Genomic DNA, 19269 nt, shown 5'->3' on the forward strand with positions numbered 1-19269 from the left:
CCCATAAATAAATTGCATTAGAGAGATTCTCAAGTCAAAGACAGTAAGTAGAGTGACATTTCAGCATTACCAAAGAGATCTGCATTAAGCCCCTAGAGAGAAAAACAGATTACCTACAAAGAATCCAAAATCAAATGGCATTTCTCAACAGTAACATTAAAAACTAGAAGACAGTACCTTGAAAAGTTTTCAGGATAAACTGCCTTTCAACCTAAAATTCAGTGCTCGGATAATCAATTAAATATGAGAGTATAAAGAGAGTTTTAGAAATACTAGGTGTCTCTCTCTCTCTCTCTCTATATATATATACACACACACACACACACACACACACACACACACACACACACACACACACACACACATCTCACCCATGATTCTTTTCTTAGGGAGCTACTGAAGGATGTGACCCAGCAAATCGAAGGAAGGGGGGGAAAAAAACAATGAGATCTGAGGCCAAGACAACCTCGCAGAAAGGAGAGGGGACGTGTCATGACGACAGCCGTAGAGCAGATCTGAAGATAAATAACCCAAATGGGAAGGGAGGATGGGAGGTCTTCGAGAAAGATTCTCCAGCTAAAGAAGAGAGCTGACAGACTGCCAGAGAGGCCTGGCCACATGCAAAATAGAATACTATTCTGAAAAGTTTGGAAAGACATGATAACAGTAAACTACTTACTCAAACAAAACAGGCAAGGCGGTTCTTACTCTGAGTTGGGGAAACAGTTGACTAAGAAAGGAAATGCAATTACAGTACACTGGCTGGTTTGGAAGCTAATGGGGGAGCCACATGTAACATAGTAATGATAATGTAAGCAATGACTTCTGATTTAACAAAAAATATAGAGATTATTGCATTAGGAGGAGAAGTGCGGAGTAGGTCTAAGAGGTTAAAACCTCATGTAGAAAGTAGTTACTATTTATAATTTATAAATGAAGAGTAATAGAATATACTTTAGAAAGACAGAGGTAAATACCACAAAAAATTAAGAGAACTTAAAGTTTCTTCTGATGGGTTACGAACATAAGAGTAGGAGGAATGGAGACTGTTCTTCTATTTATTTATCTAAATGAAAGCTTGTGTAATATTTGAGTTTTGAATCATAAACATATACTTTTTTAAACTTCCTGAGTTTCAGTTCTTCCTGCTGTATAACAGGGATAATGATGCTACTTATTTTGTAGCTCAGTCAGTAAAGGATCTGCCTGCAGTGCAGGAGACCTGGGTTCGATCCCTGGGTTGGGAAGATCCCCTGGAGAAGGAAATGGCAACCCACTCCAGTATCCTTGCCTGGAAAATCCCATGGACCGAGGAGCCTGGTGGGCTGCAGTCCATGGGGTCACAAAAGAGCCGGACATGACTGAGCGACTAACACTAACACTTATTAAAATCACACGAGATAACGTGGTAGAAGTGCTTAGGGGACATTTTCACTTATCTTGGGCCGATTTTTCAGAAGAGCTATTCCACAGTCAGGCTGTGTGGAGCCAGTCAAAACACAAGTGGTCTAAGAGCTGAGGGCTGTGTTGTCAGTTCATCTAATGCCAGAAGTGCACAAGCATCAAGGAGATGGGACGTAGATGAGTCACTTGAGCAGCTCGAGTATCAAAGAAGACTCCTTGTCTGAAGTCAAAGAAGCTTGAATAGATCACGTGTGAGTTTGACTCCTTTCTAATCAAACCAACCATCTGTTCTTAAACAAATTACTTACATTCCCGGTCTCTAGCTTCCCTATCTGTAAAACTGGAGGCAGTAACATTTGCCCTGAAGGCTTGTTGTGATGGGTAGATAACGTAAGGAATGAGAAAGATCTCTGTGCAGTCTGGCCGAGTTCCTTGTATGGCATAGGCTGGCACTTACAATAGTCTCATGCTCATCCACTCCTGAGAATGACTAACCTCCAATTTCTAACATAAACTGAGCATCCAGGGTCAGCTAAGCAAAGCTTCCTGACGGCGGGTTTCCTCTCTTCCCTTTTCTCTCAATAACCTTTGATTAGTTAACGATACTTATTCACTGTAGAAAAGGCTGAAAATATGTGAGCAAAAACCAGAAAATATGCATTACAAATAATCCCACCAGTAAATAGTTAGCCATCATTGACATTTCAGTGTATAACCCTCCACACACTTCTCTGTGTTTGTATTTTTAAATAAAAGGTGAATTTTTATTATACCTGTTATCCTCATTCTTCACCTTCTCACAGGAAAAAGTATTTTAATATCATCAGTTTCCAAAGCTGAATAGTTGGCTTGGTAGATGTCCTGCACCTCTTACGTCATATTCTTTCCTGTCACCCTTAGGGGATACACAGTGACCCTTCCAACACTTACTCTGGCCCACTGAGTGGCTTACAGGGTTGGCAGCAGAGGAAAAAGCAAGAGCCACCTTAAATTTGTGTTTCCATACATGCTGGTGATCACAAGTACATTTATTCCAATCCAGCTCATCTCAAACAAGGCCAGCAGCTGTTCGATATGCTTTTTTAAGCAGCTTTTATTTCTAGGCCCTGGAAGGAATGTGAGATATTTTGGAAGTCTTGCACATTTCTGACTTCTCAGAGCTTTAAAAAATGAATACATATGCACATATAAAAATGCACAGTGTATGTGTGTGTGTATATATACATATGCTATATACAGTCACAACACATACACCCAACATACATTATACATAATATATAAATATACATTGTAAATAAATATACATTGTAAAAACACATTGTGCTAAGTATGTGCATATTATTTGGGGAAGAAGGGGCTATTTTACCCCTCCACTGATAGCAGGAACACTGGAAACTCAAGCTCTGCCACCTTCAGTCAGTAATTTGGATTTTCTGGGAGGAAAAGAGAGACCCAGATTCAGAAAGACATATCCAACGCTTCAGCAGGTACATAGTAAGGTTGTGCTTCTTCCTAAGTCCATCCCTAGAAAACCGCTAGGCACTACACTGTGGTCAGAGTGAAGTGAGAGTTGCTCAGTCCTGTCCGACTCTTGCGACCCAGTGGACTATACAGTCCATGGGATTCTCCAGGCCAGAATACTGGAGTGGGGAGTCACTCCCTTCTCCAGGGGACCTTTTCGACCCAGGAATCGAACCAGGGTCTCCTGCATTGCAGGCAGATTATTTTACCAACTGAGCTATCAGAGAAGCAAGCCTGATTAGAGGGACCACCACTTATCAGTGCTATAGAAGCAGAAATCAGGGTCTCTCAGGTAAAGAACCTCATCTCACAAGCCACCTTCACAGGCCTCTTTCAACTACTTCCATTCAAGCCATGGATCTCATCTTTGGCTCAGTATTCTTTTCCAAGGCTACAATTCCCCAGGGTAAGGGTTTGTGCTGTGCACTTAAGAGGGGAGAACGGACAGGAGTCCCAGGGCCACAGCAACGATAAGACAGCAGCCGCTGCCCAGCTCAAGCCTAAACTGGGAGGGACAGGCAAGGCAGCAGAAACTCCAGAGCTGGCCAGACCCCAGGGTCTGAATCCCTGAAACCTGACTCTATTCCAAGACTCTGCTGTCAGCGGACTCAGTAATAGGAAGGTTAAGAGAACCTTTAAAAGTGCTTTTGTCTTTCTAAACGTGTTTGAACTAACCGGTGGAATGCTTTGCAGAATTCTCCCACTCAGACCAAGAAGGGTTAAAGCATGGGTTTGTATTCCCCCAGAGAAGAAAACGTACAGCCAGGGAACGGCACAGCATTCCCCACGTCGTTAATGATCCTTCGGGGTGGGAGACAATGAGAGGGGTGTCAACAGGTCACCATCCACCAGGGAACACACTGTTCACAACAGGCATTGCTCTTTCCAGACCTAGGGGTCCTGGTGAGGGCGAGCAAGCTGGGACAACAGCTAATTGGATGTGTGGGATCAACATGTTAACTTAATGCTCTCCTGTTTGGTTAAGCGGCTCGCATTTCTGTATTTTTAAATCTGGCACTCAGATCTCTTTACAGTGGGGACTACTTGGTCTCTCTAACCTCTTTTCCTCCATTCTCCCCGGTGACAGCCTCTTGACTGTCAAGGTAGCCTCCTCCCCTGAACACAGCATGCCCACTCCTGACTTCGGGTCGTGTGTGCTATTCCCCGGGCTTCGAGCTTGTCTTCTCTCTACTGACCTATCCAAATACCATCTTACATCTTCCGAGTCCTACTCAAGCCCCAGCTCTTTAAATAAACCTTCCTAAAAGCCCGGCTCACTCTGCCACCTCAGGAACATCAGCTGCCTCCAGGACTCACCCTGGTCTCGGCAGATAATGTCTTAATACTGGTCCTCAGCTGGTTTGCACAATCTTGCCTCTGCAACTAAATCACAAACTCACAGGTTGGGACAATGACTCAGTGCTCTTTTCTCTTCCTGTTAGCACTCTGACATGGAGCCAGAATCATTCTTTAATCTCGCCTTACTTTGACCCCTAATAGCATCAACACCGTGGACCACTCCACTCCCTCTCTGAAAAACCTTTTTCTTCATCTCTGTGAGATCATCCTCTGTATTTCCCTCCCACCTTTTGGCCCCTCTTTCTCCATCTAAATTCTAAATGTTGGTGTCCTTGGATTCATTTTTAGGCAGTTACCTTTTCTTTGCTTTCTGTACTCTTTCTCTTTAGAAAGTCTCAGACATTTCCATGGCTCCAAAATATAAGCTACATGCTCTCAAACATCTGTCTCTAGCTCAGACCTCTCTTCTGCACAATGCCTGGGAAGAATAGGTCAATCAGTATTTTATGATGTTTATAAAGACAAGTCCATTTTTTTAAAAAATATAAACCCTTAGCTCCTCTCAGAGAAAAGGTTTTCCTCATCCCATGGTTTCACTGTCTCTTTAATCCAAAGCAGCTACTGCAAAGATGATCACCCTGTCAAGAGACCAGGCAAGATACCTTGTTCATGAGAGGGTGGAACTGACTAATAGACGCCACCACTATATATGGATAGACCAGTGCACTGTATGCATTGATGCACTGAAAGAATGTGCAAAAAAAAAAGGGGGGGGGGGTGGAGGGGGCGGGTCATGTCTTTCACTAAGAAGAGTTCTCCAGCTGCAATGTGTCTCCCACAAAGGGTGCTGAAATTTTTTCCTAGATGAGCAATAAGGTTGGCTCTGCCTAAACGGGCTCAGTCTAAGAAGGGTTATGGTCTGAAGAAAAGTGATTATTGACAGGTAGCACTTGATCTTTGTTGAAATGGATCCAAGTGTAGGACGAATGGAAGATCAGGAGTCATTGTCCAACAGAATAACTCTTCTCAGACCAGTCTGCTTGTGGTTCTTCAGTGAGTGAGTTAGGGCTGCAATTACTGACTTCCAGTGAAAAGGTTTTCTAACCAAGCCAACTGCCAGTTGATGAGTTAGGATTCCACCGAACTAGGAAATCACTGGGTAGATCATGTCATAGTTTTACAATCCATTATCCTCTCAAGTTGACTGGTCTCTCAATTTCCTCTTCAAAATCAAACTGATCAATATAGTTGATAAACTGAAATGGACATCACTACAGAGCTTTGCAGTCTTTCTGACACACAAAAGTATCAGGTCCCTCTGAGAACCATGAGACTGACCCTCCACGACTTTCACTGGTGGCCTGTTCTCTTAATTAAGTCTATACATAGATATTTTACTGCTTCAGAAAAAACATCAATCAGTTCAGCAAAGAAGAAGGGACAAGGGCTGGGGGAGAGGACATATTTAAATTATTCAATGAAATGGAAATCAGAGGTGGGGTGGGTGAGCAGCTTGGGATGTAGATTCTCCTTTGTGTAGGAATGACTAACAAGCAGCCTGAAGGTGTCTTCTTTCAAAGCAGAGATCAAATAGAGAATCAGCAAGTATTGCGCCTCTACTGATGCTTCAAAATGTTTCTACTTATTAAAAGATTTCCATGCTGAACACAAATTCTAGTTCCCCGGGAGAGTACTTATACAGAGGAAAAGCGTGTTGCTTTAGCAGTAACTCCTCTTCATCCACCTTGCTTGGTACTTTGTCAAAATGCCTTTGTCAGCTCTGGGCCTCAGTGACTCACAGCCAGTAATCCCCCCTCTCTCATAAAGCAGCGGGGTACCAGGAAGGTTAATTGCTCCCTACCCCTCTCTCTCTCCCTCTCTCTCTCTCTCTCTCTCTCTCTCTCACACACACACACACACACACACAGACACACACACACACGTATAGTCAACATTAAAATAGCGTTTTACCATCACTAGACCAATTAGTATTTATCCTGCTACATAAGAATCTCCCTGTATAATGTTCAATAAGCCTCAGTCTTAGTGAGTTCTTCCAGTATCCAATCTTCTTCAAGCTGCTGCATAAGCTTATTTCCTCTCACAAGCCCCTCAGTAAAGTCAGAAAATATATTCACTCCTTCATTCATTCAACAAGTATATACTGCATGCTTACACTGTGCCAGGCATCATGATACGTGTCAAGGATATGATGCTAAGTAGGGCCCTGTGGGGCTCCTGGGCATGGAAGCCTTTTTGTCCTCCTTTGCCTGAAGACTCCAGCCTTCCTGACCTTCTCTGAGTTCCAACAGGTAGAACAGTTGCTAATCAAAGGAGAAGCAGCAATAAAACCACCTGAGGTAAGATTAAAGGGACCAGAAAGGTTCATCAAGATTAGGAGACAGAGCATTTAAGACCCTTTGTTCCTGTTCAGTCGCTAAATTGTGTCTGACTCTTTGCAACCCCATGAATTACAGCATGCTGACTTCCCTGTCCTTCACGAATTCCCGGAGTTTGCTCAGATTCATGTCCATTGAGTCGGTGATGCCATCCAACTATCTCATCCTCTGTCATCCCCTTCTCCTGCCTTCAGTCTTCCCAACATCAGGGTCTTTTCCAATGAGTTGGCTCTTTGCATCAGGTGGCCAAAGTATTGGAGTTTCAGTATCAGTTCTTCCAGTGAATATTCAGGACTGATTTACTTTAAGATAGACTGGTTTGATCTCCTTGCTGTCCAAGGGACGCTCAAGGATCTTCTCTAGCACCACAGTTTTAAAGCATCAATTCTTCGGCACTCAGCTTTCTTCATGGTCCAACTTTCGCATCTATACATGACTACTGGAAAAACCAGTTTTGACTATACAGACCTTTGAAAGCAAAGTGATGTCTCTGCTTTTTAATATGCTGTCTAGGTTTGTCATAGCTTTTCTTCCAAGGAGCAAGCATCTTTTAATTTCATGCCTGCAGTCACCATCCGTAGTGATTTTAGAGACCAAGAAAATAAAATCTGTCACTGTTTCCACTTTTCCCCCATCTACTTTCCATGACACTTAAATCTAGTCATCAATGCTATCCTTTTGAAACTTTGCAGAAGAAGGGGTGAAGATTGATCCTTATCACATACCCCTGTCTGACAATATCACCTCTCCCAACTCACCAAGGAGGGGGACACAGTTCTTGAGGTGCCAGCCTACTCTGTTCCCCCTTTGCCTGGCAAAGTAATAAAACCACTCTTTCCTTCTCCTCCATAACTCTGTCTCTGTATTTCTGTTTGACATTGGTAGACACAGAGCCAAGATTTTTTGGCAACAGATACAGATTTCTGATGTAGGGAGGCTTACCAGTTCAGAGAGGGAGATAAGGATTAAACAAGCTATTGTAAAAGAACATTTCTCTGTAACTGTGATAAGTACAGCTGAAGAGACCACATACAAGGTACCCCAAAGGGGTTACCAGTTGGGACCTGATTGACTTAGGAGGATCAGTAAATGGTACCCAAGCAAGCTGTCATTCAAGCTGAAGTCAGAAGGGTGAAAAGGAGGGAAAGGAATAAGAGCATCCTAGAGATGGAAGAGCCTGTGCCAGGGAGCTGGGGCTGGAGGGGCCAGGTATGAAAATGAACAGAAGGAGGAACAGGGTGTGAGAGGAGAGAGCCAGAGAGGATGCGGAGAAGGAGCAAGACGAGAATCAGCCAAGGTCTTACAGGTCATCTTCAATACTGGGGACTGAGTCCCAAGAAAATGGGATGCCTCTGGATATTTTTAAGGACGACAATGTGGTTAGGTATTTATTTTTTGTATTTTTTTATTTTAATTGGAGGCTAATTGGTTAGGTTATTTATTGACAAGCATCACTCAGCACTGCCAGGACAACGAGCTAAAGAAGGCAGAAGTGGAAGGGGGGGACCAGTTCACAGCTATTTGGTAGAGTGGGCAAGAAATGGTAACAGTGGGGTTAGGATGACTCAGTGGAGATGGAAACAGTTTTTAGAAATTAAGACCTACCTAGGAGGTAGAACGTACAGCACATACAGGTAGGACTTCGAGAGAGGAAGGTACAAAGGGCAACTTGAGGGCCCTGGCCATGAGTGACTAGCAAGATGACGGTGGCTTTTGCAGAAGTAGAGAATGCTGGAGGGAGAGGAGCTAGCTGGAATTATTGAGGACCGGGTTGTTCACCAAGTCAGTACTCCGCATGCTAAGTCTGAGACATCTGTGAGATGATCAAGGGGAGAGAGGTTCAGTAGTCAGCTGCATATATGAGGCATCCCATCAGCAATAAAAACCTTCCTAAATTACAGCAGAGTCAAATACTATATTCTTCTATTTTTTTTATTTCTAGAAAAGGGATACATTCTAGAACTCTACTGCCACAAATGGAAACCACTAGCCACGTGGGGGCTACTGAGATTCAAATTAATTAAAGTTAAATAAATTTAAAAATTAGTTTCTCAGTGATGATAGCCACACTTCAAGTACTCAGTGTGGCTCATGACTACTCGGATTGGACAACACAGTGGACATTTCCACTCCTGCATAAAGTTCAACGGGAGAGCCCTGCCTGGAGTGGCAGAGGGCTTCCAATCTTCAACACTCAGCTCTGAGTGTTCAACGGTCACCAAGAAATAAAATCCCACTCCAGGGAATTCCCTGGTGGTCCAGTGGTTAGGACTCTGCGCTCTCACTGCCAAAGGCCTGGGTTTGATCCCTGGTTGGGGAATTAAGATCCCACAAGCTTCTCAGCATGGCAAAAAAAAAAAACCCATTATCTTAATATCTCTTGTGCCCCAGGCAAAGCTTTGAGGTTAAAGAAGACACAAAAAAGAAGGGATGATAATCCTTGTTATTCACATGTTTTTCAATCCATCACTTAAAAAAAAAAACAGATGAAGGATGAATGCCTTGGGGAGAGTGCATAAGGGCCATGGGGAGTGAGCTCCCATTGCAAAAATACTGTCAGATCATCGGGAAGATTAAAATCAGATGAAATAAAGTGCCAAGGAGGCATTAAGTCTTATTTGGACTGTGGTCCCCCAAAAGGTAAATGTATAGCCACTATTTTATAACAACCGTTAAGTGGAGTATAACCTTTAAAAATTGTCAATCACTATGTTGTACTTAGTGTACCTGCAACTTATATAATGTTGTACAGCAATTATATCTCAATAAAGAAAAGAATGGGAAATGGATTCATGAAAAGAGCGAGGAGGAGGCAACCCAAGTAGGGAAACAGTTTATTCAGAAGGCTATGTACATCTGGAAGGCCAGCCATGTTTTTCAGAAGGAAAACAGCATCTGTACTGAACTCTATAAGAAACAGAGCAATGGAGGAAAATTCCTTGAGTGGACAGGTGGAAAAAGAACTAAAGAACAAGCCAAATTTAGAAGGCTTAATTGTGTACTAACGTACTGAAATGAACTCAGACACACAGCTAACCATACAGAACACAAATAATAACGGGGCCTTGACCTTGAACTTAAAGAACTCCTGAGTCTAAATAGCCGTAAGTAATCACCAGGCTGTCAAGAGGCAAGACAGGTGCTAAAAACAGGTTTTACAAAATGTGTCCTTGCTCAATAAATATGTAAACTAAACACCACATCTGCAATATACAAGACATATATCTCACCAAAAAAAATTGCATGTTCAAAAATTACTATACACCGAGGTGCTTGAACTGTGGGCAGAAGCTCAGATGAGGTAAACACGTGAAGGTCCTGGAATGAGCTGTGATGTGGCACAGCAGACATTCAAGTGCTTCACCCTGTGAGCAAGTCTTTTTACCGCCTTCCTCCATTTTTAGCCAAAACTAATAAGCCGTAAGGCTTTCCCTGGTGGCTCAGATGGTAAAGAATCTGCCTGCAGTGAACGAGACCTGGGTTTGATCCCTGGGTAGGGAAGTCCCCTGGAAAAGGGAATGGCTACCCACTCCAGTATTCTTGCCTGGAGAATCCCATGGACGGAGGAGCCTGGTGGACTACAGTCCACGGGGCCACAAAGAGTTGGACATGACTGAGCAACTAACACTTTTTTTTTCTAATAAGTCATAGGTTGCATCACACAGTTTGGGTTACTCTTTTAATATTTTAGATTCTTTAGATTTATTAGTAATATAATCCATGGCTCAAAGTCCACAGAACTCTTAAGATTAAGTTCAAGGTTAATGTCAGATCCTTTATGAGGGTACACAGAAATGTGTCACAGGGCTTCAATCTGGGCTGAAAAGAATTTTCTGGCCTTCGTGGCTGATGAGGTTCCCACTTTGGGGAAGACTACTCAGATTTGAAGGGTGAAGTGTGTAACCTTTATTATACCACTTTTTATGGTTTTTCTTTGTGTTACAAAGCCATGACTCTCATTGAAATTCCACTTTCTATTGGAATTCACTGACATTTCTTTCCCGCTGGTTGCTGGGTACTAGAACTGAATAAAATATTTATCTTTAAACATATATGAACATACTTAAATTCCTTTAGGAGTGATATTTTTGCTATGTGCTTTGATGCAGTTTTTATTGAATCTAAATCCCTTGGACAGAGGAGCCTGGTGGGCTACAATCCATGGGGTCGCAGAGTCAGACACGACTGAGTGTGCGTGCGCGTGCGCGCGCACACACACACACACACACACAGAGCTATCTTCATAGAAAAACACTCAAATGTATTCTATTTTGGTGATGTTGACTTTTTGAAATATATTTGCTTTAGCTGCAAATACTGGGGGAGTTTACTTACATTAATCATTTCCCAGTAAATTTTTTGTGTTTTATTGCCTGCCATCAACACTGATAATGGCATAATTCTTTTTAGCTACTTTTTTTCAGAGTTACCGGAATATAGCTACATATTCAGAATTGAAGATTCCTGTAAGATTCTAATATCTAATACATCCTTTGCCACATTTACATGGTAAAACATTGCTCATACTTTTAAATCACCTAAACATGTGTGTAAAGAAAAATGCTTAATTTCCCAAGTTATTTTCCTAAAGGTTGTGAATGTGTCTTAAATCTTTAGCTGATTGTTATGCTGCTAAAACCTATTTAAATAGCAAAGATTAAAAATACCAGTACTACTCAGGATTGGCAAGGGCATTCTCAGGCACCGTTGGTAGGAATGCAAACTGGCAAACTTTGTCTACTGGGCAGTTAAGGAACAGGTAAGCAGTAGGCATGCAAACTTTAAAAGTAAGAAAAATCTTTAACTTAGCAATGTTAAATATTGAAGAATTCACCCTTGTTATGACAGTCATCTCAATGCAACCACTAACTGCAAAAAAAAATTAGAACAATATGTTGATAAGAGACTGATTAAATGAATTATGGTATAGCCACATAATGGAATTCTGTAACGCCATTAAAAAGGGTTGTTAGAAATGTATTTGATGACATAGAAAAGAGTCCTGATACAACTGTATCTCTAGGATAATGGTATGTTTAAAATGTTATACATGTATGTGTGTGCAATGTACATGTGTGCATGTGTAGAGAGAGGAGAGAAAAAATTTAGAAGAAAGGGGGCCTTCCCTCGTGGCCCAGTGGTCAGGAATCCACCTTGCTACCAATGAACCTATTTGCAGGGCAGGAATGGAGATGCAGCACAGAGAACAGACTTCTGGACACAGTGGGGGCGGGGGTAGGAAGGAGAGGGTGGGACAAATGGATACAGAATAGTATGGAAACATACACACTAACATCTGAAAGATAGAAAGCCAGTGGGGATTTGCTGTATGACTCAGGGAGCTCAAACCGCGGCTCTGGGACAACCTAGAGGGGCGGGATGGGGTGGGGGGGTGAGAGGTGGGAGGGAGGCTTGACAGGGAAGGGACACGTGTACACCTATGGCTGATCCACGTTGATGTATGGCAGAAACCAGCACAATACCATAATCACCCTTCATTGAAAAATGAAAGAAAGAATCCACTTTGCAATGTAGGGCACATGGGTTCGATCCCTGGTCCAGGAATTAAGACCCCACACGCAGTGGGGCAACAGCCTGTGCACAAGAAGAGGAGCCCTCCACTCGCCACAACACACAGCAAAGACGCCACAGAGCAGTCAAAAACACAGTAACTAAAACAAGTTTTGCTCAAAAAAAATAATTTAGAAGGGATTTAACAGTGGTTTCTCTTGAGGAGACATCTTCCTTATACGCATTTGAATTTTCTAATTCTCATAATAAATATGAATTATTTTATAGTTACAGCCAGTGAAGGAGTGAGGTTGTTCAGTAGTGCCCGACTCTTTGCGATCCCATGGACTGTAGCCTACCAGGCTCCTCCATCCATGGAATTTTCCAGGCAAGGTACTGAGTGGGTAGCCTTTCCCTTCTTCGGGGATCTTGCGACCCAGGGATCGAACCCAGGTCTCCTGCATTTCAGGCAGACGCTTTACTGTCTGAGCCACCACCTCTTGTTCAGCTGTCCTGTCTCCGGGAACACTCTGGATGCCGAGCCAATCCGGCAGAAATGGCCCACAATGCGTGTAAACGTGATGACCGCCTCCCCTCCCAAACCCAGTCCACCCAGCTTGGCTGCCCCTGCCGCACAAGCCAGGACCTGCTCACCAAGCTGTGCTGGACGTGCGGCCTCTGCACGAGCTTCTGGACGCCGTTCTCCACGGTGACCCCCAGCCAGTTGAGGGCGGCCCAGCACCATAGGTAGTCGTTCCCGCCGTGCCAGAAGCTCACAAACGCGAATGTCATCGCAGTGGAGAAGAGGGCCCCCAGCAGGCCATGCTGTGACCCGCCCGCTGGGATGTACACGTACCTGGAGAAAGAAGAGGCCGTGAGGAGCCCTGCGGAGCGCTGGCCGCCAATGCCACCCACTCCCGGCCTGATTCCCCTGCCACACATCGCTATTCACCATGTGCAGACCCTTCCCCACGTCCAGGAGGCCACAGGGCACTCCCTGAATGCTCTGTCACACCAGGAGGTGGCAAGCACAGAAGCCTCTGGGGGATTCCCAGGTGGCACTAGTGGTAAAGAACCCCCTTGCCAATGCAGGGAGACGTAAGAGACGCAGGTTCGATCCCTAGGTCGGGAAGATCCCCTGGAGGCGAGCATAGCAACCCACTCTAGTATTCTTGCCTGGAGAATCCCACGGACAGAGGCGCCTGGTGGGCTGCAGTTCATGGGGTTGCAAAGAGTCAGACACAACTGAGTGGGGGATACCAACCTTAACGGTAGGTATGTATTTTACAGCTCAAACTATCAAGTTTCAGGTAAACCCAGTATTTAAGCACAATTGCTGAGTTCAGGCCCCTAAACGGCAGGATGGCTTCTGCAGAAGAGGGGTGCCAAGGCTGGATCCTCCAGCTTTCCAGGCAAGTTGCCCAGAAGTAGTGACAAATTCACAAGTGAGGAGAAGAGCTCTGTCCTCACAGGGCAGCCAAATTATCACCCGGCAGAACCCCCCTAGGGTAAGTGCTCTACTGCTGAGACAGCTGTCTGACCACATACAAGCAAAACCGTGTTCTTCAATCAGTATTTTCCTGCTAGAGCTGGACAAAACTCACATTGTGTTGTCAGGATCTAGAGAGCTAGAAAAACACCCTCCTTGCAGTGGTCTCTTTAAAAAGCCTATCGGTCTTTGTTTATTGCTGTCAGTGCTTCTTTGTCCAACCTTATTCCATAAAGGAAAAGGAAATTATCATTTCCTAAACACACCATGTATCCCAAGTATGGCACTAGGCACTTTACATGGATCACTTGACCTGATTCTTTGAAACACCATATGCTGTTCTAGCATGCCAATCCATTGAACCCACTGACAGGCTGTCCTATTATTTTAATATTTTGTTGGAAATGTTATTTTGAAAATAATTTTTAAATAGAACACTTTCACAGGCAAGCCAAAAGATACAATATAAAAAGCATTCCCCAGTCAATAAATACTTCCAAGGACTATGATGCCTTCAAACTGTGGTGCTGGGGAAGACTCTTAAGAGTCCTTTGGACTGCAAGGAGATCCAACCAGTTCATCCTAAAGGAACTAAGTCCTGGATATTCATTGGAAGGACTGATGCTGAAGTTGAAGCTCCAATCCTTTGGCCACCTGATACAAAGAGCCGACATCAGAAATGACCCTGATGCTGGGAAAGATTGAGGGCAGGAGGAGAAGGGGATGAAAGAGGATGAGATGGTCGGATGGCATCACTGACTCAACGGACATGAGTTTGAGCAAGCTCCGGGAGATGGTGAAGTACAGGGAAGCCTGGCATGCTGCAGTCCACGGGGTTGCAAAGAGTCGGACACGACGGAGCAACTGAACAACATCGACTATGTGACTATCAATATTTTTAAATGTTCTCCTTCACTCTCAAAGGTGCTCCAGGTCAAATGGTAAATTATCTGATCAGCTTAGACAGCCCCACATTTTGGGTGAGAAAAACTGGGGCTGAGAATAGGAAGAACCTAGATGCAAATATGCATCTCTGGCACCAAGCATTAATGTTTTCCATTACACCCCTGGGCTTATTTTGAAAGCCCTCCTATCTTGCATCTCAATCTGAAACAAACCAGAAAGCACGTGAGAATGCACACATTTCTGAAACAAGTGAAGCGAAGAAAATACTTTCTCTTGCACAGAAACAAGACCATCTCAACAATCAAGTCAGCAAATACCCACCAAGCACTCACTACAGACTAAGGAATAATCCAGCTGTGGCCAAGGATTTATCTAGCCTTCCAGGGCAGTCCTGGTATTATGAGACACACAAAGACATAAGAGGTTGCTCCTGCCCAAAGGACACGTATAGCTGGTTGTGAAACGACAGCAAACCAATTCTATCATTAAGCTGATGTGGGACTCGTTTGCTGTATCATATGGTACAAAGTAGACCAGGGGAGCTTAAGAGTACGGAAAAGAACAGGATGAGTGGAGGCAAGCAGGGTATTAGAGGCTTAATGGTAAAGATCCCCACCTTGGCAAGGTCTAGAGAGTGAGTGAGTTTGGCCAGGAGAAGCAGGGATGCTGCATCATGGACCAAGAAAGGCTGGACAATGAGTCAGAAAACCCCACCAACAGCCCCAGGCACAGGGGTTTTAACTGGCCTTACGCTGCCCCCTAGAGGCTACTTGGTTATTGCTGCAGAATACTCAACAGGCAAAAAAAAATGGACCACAAACCTCTGCAGCCTCCAACTTGCAAAAAGATAATCACTGCTCCATCATGGTGCTCTATGAGGCTGTCCTTCACGTCATACACTCAGTTGTGTGTGTAAGAAGGTTGCATGTTAAAAAAAATGGAATGGTCAAACCAAGTTCAAAAGTATAAGGAGTAACTGCTGTTTACAGAAATTTTGCAGATAATAGTTTTTATAAAACAAGTTCATTCCAATCCTAATACTCTTGTCACCCAACACTGGTTTTATGTTGAGATTATTGTTGTATCTTACTATATAAAAATGAGCTGCACTGTGAGAGCTGGACTGTAAAGAAACCTGAGTGCCAAAGAATTGATGCTTTTGAACTGTGGTGTTGGAGAAGACTCTTGAGAGTCCCTTGGACTGCAAGGAGATCCAACCAGTCCATCATAAAGCAGATCAATCCTGGGTGTTCATTGGAAGGACTGAGGTTGAAGCTGAAACTCCAATACTTTGGCCACCTGATGCAAAGAACTGACTCATTGGAAAAGACCCTGATGCTGGGAGGGATTGGGGGCAAGAGGAGGAGGAGACAACAGAGGATGAGATGGTAGGATGGCATCACCAACTCAATGGACATGAGTTTGAGTAAACTCCGGGAGTTGGCGACGGACAGGGAGGCCTGGCATGCTGTAGTCCATGGGGTCGCAAAGAGTCGGACACGACTGAGCAACTGAACTGAACTGAATATATATTAGAAAACCTCAGTATAGAATAAAAACCTCTCCTTGTCCATCCACATCAATGGTCTTTAATATTAGATTCAACTCCAAAAAGAACATAATTCCAAGCTTGTGACGAGGAAGCATCTAGTCCCATAATTACATGCACAGCTATTTTAGGCATCTCTTGGCATCATGGCTTTGCTACTTTCCTTCAATAATGACAGCCGACAAAAATCTGAGAATTCCTTTTATTCCAGAAACTCACAAATGGCAGGTCTCCAATGACATGAGGTTGCTTGTTTTAAACCAGAAGAGGGTATGGTCTTCCGACTAGAAAAACAAAAAACTCCCTTCCTCTCTCTTAATTTCTAGAAGGCAGTGGATACCGCAAGAAGGAACATGAACCTGTTTCCTTTTACAAATCCCGCCACGCTCGTGTCAGTTCTGCAATTAATAAAAATAGAAATGCGTCTCCTTTTAGAAAAGCAGCGGTGTGACCCCACTTACTGAGATCCGCTGCACACTGAAACTGAGTTCCCAGTGGAAGAGAGCATTCAGCACCACCTTCTCAGCAAAGCAAAACTAAAAAGATTTTTTTTTTTTCTGTCAGCAACTGTGGGAGATTGAGTCTGCACAAGGCCTGCCCCCTGCCCCTGCCCGCTGGCTTCGTGGGGTCACTGCTTGCAGAGAACGTTGCCTGGGGTGGTTGCCATCAACTGCGCCACCTTCCTAATTAAAAACCATCTCAAACAGAATCAACGCAACATAGCAAACACCGGCTCAGGAGGAGGAACTGATATAAAATGTAGACATTATTTACAATGTCTACTCTCTACTGAGTATCAGGTGCTTTTATGTATCCTGTTTCTAATCGTTACAACAACTTCATGAAGAACTGATGACCAGACCTATTTTATACAGAAGAGGTAAAATCTAGTTTCAGAATCCCCCAGGTCTGTGTTCTATGAAGCTGTTGACCACAGTGAGAGCATTTTTTGGTGATATGTTCCTCTTGTTCAACCACATGTACAAAGCAGTCTCCACAGAAACATCCACCAGTATTTTATTAACTGAAGAAACATCCTCTGTACAAAAAGGAATCTTACTAGGGAGAAAGGTGCTCATGAATTACAAAGGTGTTTGAGCGACTTTACTTTCACTTTTCACTTTCATGCATTGGAGAAGGAAATGGCAACCCACTCCAGTGTTCTTGCCTTGAGAATCCCAGGGACGGGGGAGCCTAGTGGGCTGCCGTCTATGGGGTTGCACAGAGTCGGACACGACTGAAGTAACTTAGAAGTTAGGCCAAGTAGGGCTTCTTCCCTGTGGCTCCAAAGGTAAAGAACCGGCCTGCAATGCAGGAGACCCAGGTTCGATCCCTGGGTCAGGAAGAAACCTTGGTGAAGGGAATTGGACAGAGGAACCTGGTGGGTTACAGTCCAAGGGGTTGCAAAGAATTGGACATGACTAAGCGACTAACACTTAGGCCAAGGAGCTCTGGGCCAGAAAGACACAGTTCAAGTTTTAAACAGACTAAATAGGGACTTCCCTGGTGGTCCAGCAGTTAGGAATCTGCCTGCCAGAGGAGGGGACGAGGATTTGATTCCATATGCCAAGGAGCAACTAAGCCCGTGTACCACAACTACGGGGCCTGCTCTAGAGTCTGCTCCGCAACCAGAGAAACCACTGCGGTGAGAGCCTGCACGTCACAACTGGAGAGTGCCCCAGCTCACCACAAGACCCAGGGCAGCCAAAATACAAATAAAATGTTAAATAGACTAAACAGTTTCCTTCTGCCCCACAAGCAGAGACCACACCCTATCTAGGCGGGCTTCCTGCAGAAGTCTGACTGTGTAAGAAGTTGGGCATAAGAGGTTGATACTTGGGGATTGTTGCTGACTAGTAGATGTATCTGAAGGGGAAACAAAATAGCTGCTTCCTTCATAATCACTAGGAAAAACTCAAGAATCTGTCTGACAGTTGGGACAGGGGTGGTGAGAATCCTCATGGTAAAGCATTATTCTTAAAATCACAACACTTTTGTCCCAGGACTTACCCAACAGCTTCCCAGCTTGCCAAGTTATTGTCAAACCCTTTGCCATGAACTCCAGACCCCAGCAAGATAAGGGGATGAGGCACCCAAGACACAGAAAAGCTTGGTTTTCTCTGCCCTGTGGACTGAGCCAAGGTGGGCTTGCTGACTTCCCATCTTCAATTATCTATTTCTTGGCTGGGATGGGGCAGGCAGTGGCTGACATTCTATTCCAGCTCTGCTTTATCATTCCACCCTATTTCCCACTAGTCCTGAAACCCTGAACAAATGGGGCCTTCACACTTCTGTGCCTCTGAGCACACCATTTTCACCCCCTTCACCCTCTCTGGTTTCCCAACTCCTCTATAAAGTCTCTTTTAAATATTCCCAGAGAACCTACTGTTTGTACCACTGAATTGAACAGTTATTCATCAGAAGATGTCTCTTCTATTAATATGGTCATTTCAACTAAACTAAATTTCGTTTAGGCAGTTTTAAATGTGTGTGAGTATATATGTGCATGCCCACATGTGCTATACTTAGCTACCATCAACAGTATTTATATATCTAACATTAATTTTCATTTACTTTTCATAGTCTCCAATAGCTTTTTACATTCCTGATAGACTGTCACCACCGCCACAGACACACTGTGAGCAATTAGCAAACACGGAAGGGTTATAAGGACTTGCCCCTGTTACTGGCAGAGACTTCAGAAGACACCCATTCCTAAGGAACACAGACCCCCGAGGACCCTGCGGTCTCACCACAATCTGTAATTCTCCTTCCCCCATTAAACTCACAGTCACGCAGCCCCCAAAGCTGTTCCAACCTCAAGAGATGTAAAAACTTGCAATGACTGGCCCTTTAAAGGTCAGAGCCTTCAGTAGCTGGGAAGGGCAAGACGTGTGGCTGCATTGCATTGGCAGGAAGGTGACCTCGCCTTTGGTTCACCTGGGTTCACTTGGGTTTCCCCCGAGTTCCGGATTAGAGTTCTCTGCAGAGGTGCCCTCAACCTAGCTCTCAGGGGCAGTGGCTCCCGTGACTCGAGCCTGTCTCTAGCTTTGGCCTCGGCCTACATCTGAGTTCTCCATCAGCCAAAGCCTGTGATGACCCACCAGTCAAAGCCTCATCCTCTAGCTGGTGGACAAAGGACTGGTGTTTAGTTTTCACAAAGAGAGCTATATACTTACTATTAAAAGTTT

At 44.2% G+C, this 19269-nt stretch overlaps 1 protein-coding gene across 22 annotated transcripts in view; it reads right to left on the reverse strand.

Annotated features, from left to right (window-relative positions):
* Positions 1 to 19269, reverse strand: part of HHAT (hedgehog acyltransferase) — a 354036-nt gene that overhangs the window by 81377 nt on the left and 253390 nt on the right. For 19 of the 22 annotated variants that reach the window (XR_008715105.1, XM_055583064.1, XM_055583066.1 and 16 more), the window contains one exon: positions 12789 to 12990. Coding sequence is in view for 21 of the 22 variants with exons in the window: in XM_055583064.1 (XP_055439039.1) it covers positions 12789 to 12990 (202 nt within the window). In the remaining variant the exon portion in view is untranslated. Of the gene's footprint in view, positions 1 to 2535; positions 2838 to 8014; positions 8437 to 9434; positions 9531 to 12788; positions 12991 to 19269 lie in introns of those variants that run through there. The other 3 variants (XM_055583080.1, XM_055583082.1, XM_055583079.1) reach the window with 3 other exon arrangements.

This window comes from Bubalus kerabau, chromosome 5 (assembly GCF_029407905.1).
Source record: "Bubalus kerabau isolate K-KA32 ecotype Philippines breed swamp buffalo chromosome 5, PCC_UOA_SB_1v2, whole genome shotgun sequence".
NCBI lineage: Eukaryota > Metazoa > Chordata > Mammalia > Artiodactyla > Bovidae > Bubalus > Bubalus kerabau.